Raw genomic sequence first — 9,888 nt, 5'->3', positions numbered from 1 at the left:
CCCCCCCCCTTTCTAATCTGTGTGGGCACAGCGCTAAGCATTCGAGTCAAAGCAGTTGAAGCACCGCCTTCGCCCCAATCCTGATACGGCCAAACAACCTGTGACGAAAACCCCACAACCAGAACTAATGCTGCTCGTTATCTCACGCATCCCGATCAGTCCCAGCAGATTCTTCTACAAGCACAATCTGCCCACGGGAGATTAACGTCTTGCCAAAGCACCAGCAGATCTTTTTTGAAGGCTGTGTCAGGAGAAACACTAGCCTGGTTCCAGATCTGTTTGTACTGTATGTCAAAGAGCATATATGACATGGCCATACAGCCAAACAAATCTGGGACCAGTGCTACTGTGGTGCTCACCCTGACCCGGTCCAAGCCCACTTAACACAATCTTCATTACTACTCCAGCCAGACAACCTGTCTCCCTTATAACATGATGACGAGTGATTCACAGTCCCCCTCCACCAAGCAAATGCATTAGCTGGCAGCAGCTACTCCTCGCACTGCTTATTTCCCATAATAAAAACACAGCTCAGCATTATCCTAGCCCTGCATACAGTACGTCAACCTGTCCTTATGTCAGCTCGTGTTAGTCACAACAACAGTGCAGAGCCGCCACGGAGCACGGTGGCACGATATCATTTTGGCTCTCAATAGCAGGCCAGAAGGACTAGTCGGCCATTACGACTTGTTGTGTGTGGGAAGATCTCAAGTGTGTTCTCCTTGCGTCATCTCTCTTTGCTCGCCTACTTCTCAAAACCAATTGGATGAGAAAGCCAGATGTCCTTCCCGTTTGACCTTTCGCCTCCAATGGGTTTTGAGAAGTAGACAAGGAGAGAGGATGCGAGGAGTAAGCAATTGAGATTCTCCCTGTGTGTATGACCGCAGCTGTGTTCAGGAGGGTTGTCAGTGAAGCATGAAGGGCCTACATGGCACCACTTATGTCCTACATGCCAACTACGCAGCTCCATAATTCACAAGCTGACGTACACTGGCAGTACAGCTAACATACTTATGTGTTTCCACGCTAATCCCAGGTGATACTGTCTCACGCTGAATACGCATGCAGAACCACACCCACGATCACCCACACACACACATCCTAGTGAGACCACTCATACAGATAGGCACGCACACATGACATTCCCTGTCATGTCTCAAAGCACGGTCCATACACAGCATCTGTAAGTCCAGTGCTTTGTTGGGTTTGGGAGTTGATAGAAAAGGTGTGTATTGTCATAAACGTCCATCTCTCTCATACACAATGTCAAGTCTCTCTCTCTCTCTCTCTCTCTCTCTCTCTCTCTCTCTCTCTCTCTCTCTCTCTCTCTCTCTCTCTCTCTCTCTCTCTCTCTCTCTCTCTCTCTCTCTCTCTCTCTCTCTCTCTCATTCATATATATATATGTGTGGGGAGGTGAAGTGATGATACAGGGATTTTCTCCACATGCTCCATTGGGCTCGTCACATCACCTTGACAGTGTTCGCACTTCGTCACGATGGCAGTGGGAGTGTACAGGGGAAAACCAAGGGAGCGGCCGGGGTTTTAGAAATCACCATGGGAAGTCATTAGCCATTAGGCTTATCCATGCCTAAAAGTGAGAGGAGAAAGAGAGTGGGAGAGGCAGAGAAAGGAAAGAGTGAGTGTTAAAGAAAGAAGAGAGAGTGTGAGAGTGAGTGAGAGAGAGAGAGATATCCCAGTCTCTCTGCCTCCTCATCACAGTGCATTGTGTTTCTCATCACGCTGGAAATGTAAATTGCGGTGTCATGCTGATCAATCCTGAGGGGCTGCTGCTGAGCTTGGGCTCTGTCAGGGCCAGTCAAACAACACATCCACTGTTACACCCAGCAAACTTTGTTCCTCTGAGCTGTGTCTGTGCTTCTCTGGGACTGTCTGTGGCATGTCTGATGCTCAGCTCTTCTCCCAGGCATATGTCTCTCTGTTTGTCTATCTCCCTCTGTCTATGTGTGTGTGGGTTTGGGTGTGTGTCTGAGCATCCGTCCCTTCGTCTGCCCATCCGTCCGTCCCTTCGTCTTTCTGTCCGTCTGACTACCTCTCTTTCTCTCTCTGTCCCCATAGGAGCCAGGCCAAACACATGAAGTAAACAGGACCGGAGGAAAAGGTGACACGTACAGGCCAGGTGCAACCAGCAAGGGGCAAGGAGTGGAACGATAAACACACTGTCACCAAGGAGCACGAAAAAACAGGAGGTGGAGACCCCTGCAGGACAGGACAGAAACAACAACAAGGAGCCTTAGTCGGTCAGTGAACCCTCTGAGGAGAAAAACATGCTCTAGCACAAGGAGAGGGGACTGGTCGGAATCCTCACCAAAGAAACACCCAATCGTATCCCCTTTCACGCCACAAAACCCCTCGTCTCTCTTACTACCTCCCTCCCCCTGCCCTGCGGTGCCAGCGAGGATGCCCAGGTGGGTATTGTGACGGGGCGCGACGGTGTGTATAGGTGGCCAGGCTGAACTACGATGCGGCCCTGGGCGGGCTCGTGGCGCTGGATCACCCTGGTGTTGCTGGCGTGGGGCACGCTGCTCTTCTACATCGGGGGCCATCTGGTGAGGGACAGCGAACACCCTGAGAGGTCCAGCCGCGAGCTATCTAAGATCCTGGCCAAACTGGAGCGCCTCAAGCAGCAGAACGAGGACCTGAGACGCATGGCAGAGTCCCTCAGGTAACTACCCGGAGGGGGGGATGTGTGTGTAGAGGGGGGTAGATGGGGGGGTGTTAGTCTGTGTCTGATTTGTGTGCGTTTGTGTGTGTTTATTGGCATATGTGTGTTTGTGTGTGTGTGTATGAGGGCCTGGATGAGGGCCTGCATTAGTCATAAGTCCAGCTGTAGGTGCAGCTTTCAGAGTCCTCCTGTGATATCCTCAATTGCTTTGAAGCACACACACTTCAGACAGCTGGTCTCCGATTAAATCCCTTGCTTTTGTAATTATTCAGTATTGGCTTGAAAGCAAAGGTAGGATTCATGGCACCAAAACAAGTCCAGCCTTCAAACAGGCACTGTCCAGATGGGTCTCAGTCAGAGACAGTGCATTTCTTGTGTTTGTTGTTATTGAACAGCTAGAGCCAGCGCTCTGGGACCAGTCAGTCTACTCTGTTAGAGCAGGTCAGGACCAGTGTTACCATACAGCGTCATAATTGTGCTGTCTTGCTAAAGTCCCACTAAGCTATATAGCTAAGAATCAGAGATGACATGCCAGAGCTATGAGGCTGGGTGGATGGGTATGTATGTGTGTAGCGGTGAGTCTGAACTGATGCAGGCCCGAGCCAGGAGACCGCTGCGGAGATGTGTCTTAACTGCGTAATAAGAGAGGCCCTGCCCTTCTCCACCACCTAACTGCTGGCACAGACTTGGACCAGGGCCTTTGTGTGTGTGTGTGTGTTGTGACAGCCGGCCTGAGCGGTGTGGCTCTTACCACCTAGTTGTCACTAACTGACATATTCACTGTTTGACTAACTTACTATATACACTGACTGTACAAAACATTAAGAACACCGTCCTAATATTGAGTTTTTCCCTCAGAACAGCCTCAGTTCGTCAGGGCATGGACTCTACATAGGATGCTGGCCCATGTTGACTCCAATGCTTCCCACAGTTGTGTCAAGATGGCTGGATGTCCTTTGGGGGGTGGTGGACCATTCTTGATACACACGGGCATGAAAAGCCCAGTCGCGTTGCAGTTCTTGACTCACACAAACCGGTGCGCCTGGCACCTACTACCATACCCTGTTCAAAGGCACTTACATTTTTTGTCTTGCCCATTCACCCTCTGAAAGGCACACATACACAAAACATGTCTCAAGGCTTAAAAACTATTCTTTAACCTGCCTCTTCCCCTTCATCTACACTGATTGAAGTAGTGTAACATCATTTTCATGTTTGTGCTTTTCTTATAACTAATTTCTGTGTTCTATTCATGTGCTGTTCATTCAAGTGACTCACTGTACAAATCCTCACTATCAGTAGCTGCAATTTGGCAGTACGCCCAGACCTTGTTTTGAGAACGAACTAAAGATATCTCAGTATCAAGGTCTCAGCTTAGAGAGAAGACGCCTCGTGAGATATTGGTCAGTCACATGAATGAAACAAAACGGTAATGACTAATTAATTATGCTAAATCATGCAAATATAACTTGTCTGTGTATAGCCGTATATAAGGCAAACTGCTGGGACTGCCCAGGCAGAGCTTCTGATTAACATGTGTACTATGGCGCATTGAGATAGTTGGAACCTCTCCAGCATGCTGACAAATAGACAATGATTCATTTAAGATTGACTTCGAGTGTCCCCGTGTAAGAATTTCCACAACAGTGGATTTAACATTTGGCATCATTAAGGGATCATAGACTGACCAGGTGAATCCAGGTGAATGCTATGTCATGGAAGAGCAGGTGTTGTTTATGTTTTGTACACTCAGCGTATGTCACCAACTCACTGACTGACTGAGTGAGTGAATTATGGCTGACTGACTAGTTTCAGGTTGACTACAATGCCTGGATAGGTGTTTAACACGTTGTGTTTAATATATCAGCTAACCCCATCACATGATATAGAAATCGGGTGTCAGACTGTGGAGTTGATGACGTGGCACACGACATGTGAGCATGTATTGCAATGTAGTCACCCTGAGGTGCAGCCATTAACTCAGTATCTCACACCTCCACTACATTAACTCCCTCACTGATTTGAGTGACAGGCCGATAGCCCACCCACCAATCACCCAGCAGCACTAATGAGGGGTGAACACAGGATCGGCGTGGCGATCTGCCTCTGGTGCCGCCCTCTCCACAGCTGTCAATCACCTGGTGTGTCTCACACAGAGATGATTACACGTGCAAGTGATATGGCGAGAGAGAAAGAGAGAGAGAATGTGCGTGTTTGTGTGTGCGCGTGTAAAAAACAGGTGGCCAGAGCGATGAGGGCCTGATCGGTCCCCAGGCATGCGGATGGAGAAAGAGAGGGATGATGGATGAGGTGAGGTCTGCACCATGCAGATATTTAGGGATGGGTGGAAGAAGAGGATAGTTAAAGAGAGAGGAGAGCAGTGCAGACACTGTCGTAGCACACACCCCAGCAGGCCCTGCAAGGCAAGGGGCCCACGTCATAAGCCATGATTTTATTTTTTATAGCAGGAAATTAGCTCTTAAACAGCATAATTTTCTCCAGGCCTCATGGCAAAATTTGTAAAATAGAGAGAAACTGAAATACGCCACTGAGTGCAGGTCGCTATGATAACATGGACAGGAGGGAAAGAGAGTGGAGGGAATGACATGGACGAAATGGAATGGAGAGAGATATACAGTCTTCATGCTCAAGCACACAAACAGGGCCGGTTGCAGGCACACACACAGGTCCGGTTGCAGGCATAAGGGACATAAGCGGACACTTAGGGCCCCCCCCCTTTAAAACTGCTAAAGTTCTCAACCCCATGGCAAAACAAGTAGAATTGCAGGAAATGTACTTTAAAACTAAAACACCATCAAGAGCGTGGCCACTAAAATGTTTTACCGCAAGGTGGGGGACCCCACCCAACCAAATCTCGCTTAGGGCACCCAAAAGGCTAGAGCACACACAGACACAATAAGAAAGAGCTGAATGGTTTTATTGGTTTTTCTCCACAGTGTCCATTGACCATTATCTGTCCATTAGACGGTCTCCTCCTAATGATGTAGACTTATTGGAGTCTGTCAGTCTGACTGTCTGCCTCCACTGAGACTGAGAGACAGATTACTCTATTACTCTGTGTTCTCCATGCAGCAGATCTATAACTGGGCTTTTTGTGCGGCCGTGCGTGCTTGCATGCGTGCGTGCGTGTGTGTATAGCAACAGTCGTCAAATTGTATAAAAGGTCCAAAATACAGTTCTGATAAATGTAACAGCTGCATAATGGAGTAAAACACCTTTTTAAATTAAAAAAATCCATCAAATATTGACTGTATTATAGCACATTCAGTGTATTCGGAAAGTATACAGACTCTTTCCCTTTTTCCACATTTTGTTAAGGTACAGCCTTATTCTAAAATTTATTAAAATGTATTTTTTCCTCATCAATCTACACGCAATACCCCATAATTGCAAAGCTAAAACAGGATACATTTTTGTGCAAATGTAGATCCTCTCAAGCTCTGTCAGGTTAGATGGGGAGCGTCACTGCACAGCTATTTTCAGGTCTCTCCAGAGATGTTTGATCGGGTTCTGGCTTGGCCACTCAAGGACATTCAGAGACTTGTCCCGAAGCCACTCCTGCGTTGTCTTGGCTGTCTGGTTAGGGTCGTTGTCCTGTTGGAAGGTGAACCTTCACCCCAGTCTGAGGTTCTGAGCGCTCTGGAGCAGGTCTTCATCAAGGAACTCTGTACATTTCTCCGTTCATCTTTCCCTCGATCCTGACTAGTCTCCCAGTCCCTGCCACTGACAAACTTCCCCACAGCATGATGCTGCCACCACCATGCTTTAATGTAGGGATGGTGCCAGGTTTCCTCCAGACATAACAATTGGCATTCAGTGCCTTTTGGCAAACCCCAAGCGGGCTGTCATGTGCCTTTTACAGAGGAGTGGCTTCCGTCTGGCCACTCTACCATAAAGGTCTGATTGGTGGAGTGCTGCAGAGATAGTTGTCCTTCTGTTGGTCAACCATCTCAATTGGGTTGAGGTCGGGTGATTGTGGAGGCCAGTTCATATGATGCAGGAGTGCATCACTCTCCATCTTGGTCAAATAGCCCTTACACAGCCTGTAGGTGTGTTTTGGGTCATTGTCCTGTTGAAAAACAAATGATAGTCCCACTAAGCACAAACCACATGTGATAGCGTATCACAGCAGAATGCTGTGGAAACCATGCTGGTTAAGCGTGCCTTGAATTCGAAATAAATGAATGACAGTGTCACCAGCAAAGCACCCGCCACACTTACTCTGCCTCTCAAAAAGACACAGCGGTTGGAACCAAAAATCTCAAATTTGGACTCAACCGACCAAAGGACAGATTTCCACCGGTCTAATGTCCATTGCTCGTGTTTCTTCTTCATATTGGCGTCCTTTAGTATTGGTTTCTTTGCAGAAATTCAACCATGAAGGCCTGATTCACACAGTCTCTTGTGAACAGTTGATGTTGAGATGTGTCTGTTACTTGAACTCTGTGAAGCATTTATTTGGCCTGCAATCTGAGGTGCAGTTAACTCTAATGAACGTATCCTCTGCAGCAGAGGTAACTGGATCTTCCTTTCCTGTGGCGGTCCTCATGAGAGCCAGTTTCATCATAGTGCTTGATGGTTTTTGCAACTGCACTTGATGGAACTTAAAAAGTTCTTGACATTTTCCGTATTGACTTACCTTCATGTCTTAAAGTAATGATGGACTGTCATTTCTCTTCGCTTATTTGAACTGTTCTTGCCATAATATGGACTTAGTCTTTTACCAAATATGGCTATCTTCTGTATACCACCCCTACCTTGTCACAACACAACTGATTTGCTCAAACACATTAAGAAGGAATGAAATTCCACAAATTAACTTTTAACTTCTCTCTTCTGTGTTATAGTCTCATACATTATGTTAACCTCTCTAGGGAAGGTGGGACGAAATCGTCCCACCTACGTAACAGCCAGTGGAATCCTGTGGCGCGTTATTCAAATACCTTAGAAATGCTATTACTTCAATTTCTCAAACATATGACTATTTTACACAATTTTAAAGACAAGACTCTCGTTAATCTAACCACACTGTCCGATTTCAAAAAGCAAAACATTAGATTATGTCAGCAGAGTACCCAGCCAGAAATAATCAGACACCCATTTTTCAAGCTAGCATATAATGTCACAAAAACCCAGAAGACAGCTAAATGCAGCACTAACCTTTGATGATCTTCATCAGATGACACGCCTAGGACATTATGTTATACAATACATGCATGTTTTGTTCAATCAAGTTCATATTTATATCAAAAAACAGCTTTTTACATTAGCATGTGACGTTCAGAACTAGCATACCCCCCGCAAACTTCCGGTGAATTTACTAAATTACTCACGATAAACGTTCACAAAAAACATAACAATTATTTTAAGAATTATAGATACAGAACTCCTTTATGCACTCGCTATGTCCGATTTTAAAATAGCTTTTCGGTGAAAGCACATTTTGCAATATTCTGAGTAGATAGCCCGGCATCACAGGGCTAGCTATTTAGACACCCACCAAGTTTAGCCCTCACCAAAGTCAGATTTACTATAAGAAAAATGTTATTACCTTTGCTGTTCTTCGTCAGAATGCACTTCCAGGACTTCTACTTCAATAACAAATGTTGGTTTGGTTCAAAATAATCCATAGTTATGTTCAAATATCCTCTGTTTTGTTCGTGTGTTCAAGACACTATCCGAAGGGTAAATAAGGGTGACGCGCCCGATGCGTTTCGTGACAAAAAAATTCTAAATATTCCATTACCGTACTTCGAAGCATGTCAACCGCTGTTTAAAATCAATTTTTATGCAATTTTTCTCGTAAAAAAGCGATAATATTCCGTCCGGGAAACCGTGTTTTACTTCAAAGACAGAGAAAATAAAAACATGGGGTCGCCTCAGTCTCATTGTCCTCTGATAGACCACTTACCAAAGGCGCTAATGTTTTTCAGGCAGGGGCTGCAAAGACATCATTCAGCTTTTTCCCGGGTTCTGAGAGCCTATGGGAGCCATAGGAAGTGTCACGTTACAGCAAAGATCCTAAGTTTTCAATAAAGAGAGTCAAGAAGCCCAATGAATGGTCAGAGAGGGCACTTCCTGTACAGAATCTTCTCAGGTTTTTGCCTGCCATATGAGTTCTGTTATACTCACAGACACCATTCAAACAGTTTTAGAAACTTTAGGGTGTTTTCTATCCAAAGCCAATAATTATATGCATATTCTAGTTTCTGGGCAGTAGTAATAACCAGATTAAATCGGGTACGTTTTTTATCTGGCCGTGTAAATACTGCCCCCTAGCCCTAACAGGTTAACAAGGCACACCTGTTAATTGAAATGCATTCCAGGTGACCTCCGGAAGCTGGTTGAGAGAACGCCAAGAGTGTGCAAAGCTGTCATCAAGGCAAAGGGTGGATACTTTGAAGAGTTTCAAATATAAAATATATTTTGATTTGTTTAACACTTTTTTGGTTACTACATGATTCCATATGTGTTATTTCATAGTGTTGATATCGTCACTATTATTATACAATGTAGAAAATAGTAAAAATTAAGAAAAACCCTTGAATGAGTCAGTGTCTAAACTTTTGACTGGTACTGCATATTATGTCCCCGCCACTTCTAAAACCAAAGTTACGCCCCTGATCTAGTCAAACATCAACAGTTTTCTATCCCATGAAGGGGAAAACTTCCTGTAAGTAGACCGTTTTCTCTTCTGTCTTGTCATGTAGTTGCCATGTCAGTGTGTTTAAGCCCCATCGATATATTAACTTTGATAAATCCCCCCCCCCAAAAAAAAAAAATGGTCCCATGTCTACGATTTACGACTCTACCACTCATGTCTACGATTTACGACTCTACCATCGTTTCATACTTAGTCAATTCCAGGAGAAAAAGTTTGCACAGGTAATCGCATGAATTCTTTCTTGTTACATTTTGAAAGCAATCGGGGAAGTGGCAATTAGCTGACAAATAGATGATCCACTTCTCAAACACAGTCAACTGATAGCAAAGAGATGTGTTTTCTCAGGTGGGCTTGGCTTGAGCCTTGCTAGTGTGTGTGTCTATGTGTGTCCCCCATTGTGTGTCTATAACCTCATTGTGTGTGTATCTTTGTGTCTCTCTGTATGTAAGATCTTATCTCATGACTTGAGTGCTGCCTGTGTGCTCTTGACTGTATTCCTTGTGTGGTGACTCTGGTGAGA

At 45.4% G+C, this 9,888-nt stretch overlaps 1 protein-coding gene across 2 annotated transcripts in view; it reads left to right on the top strand.

Annotated features, from left to right (window-relative positions):
* LOC106571665 (alpha-(1,6)-fucosyltransferase) overlaps window positions 1-9,888 on the top strand; it is a 150,578-nt gene that overhangs the window by 92,179 nt on the left and 48,511 nt on the right. For both annotated transcript variants that reach the window (XM_014144979.2, XM_014144980.2), the window contains exon 2: window positions 2,077-2,683. In XM_014144979.2, coding sequence (XP_014000454.1) covers window positions 2,481-2,683 — 203 coding nt within the window. In that variant the 5' untranslated portion in view covers window positions 2,077-2,480. The remainder of the gene's footprint in view (window positions 1-2,076; window positions 2,684-9,888) is intronic.

This window comes from Salmo salar, chromosome ssa15 (genome assembly GCF_905237065.1).
Source record: "Salmo salar chromosome ssa15, Ssal_v3.1, whole genome shotgun sequence".
Lineage (NCBI taxonomy): Eukaryota > Metazoa > Chordata > Actinopteri > Salmoniformes > Salmonidae > Salmo > Salmo salar.
Note: the sequence above shows the minus strand (reverse complement) of the source record. Positions and strands in the feature narration are given on the sequence as shown.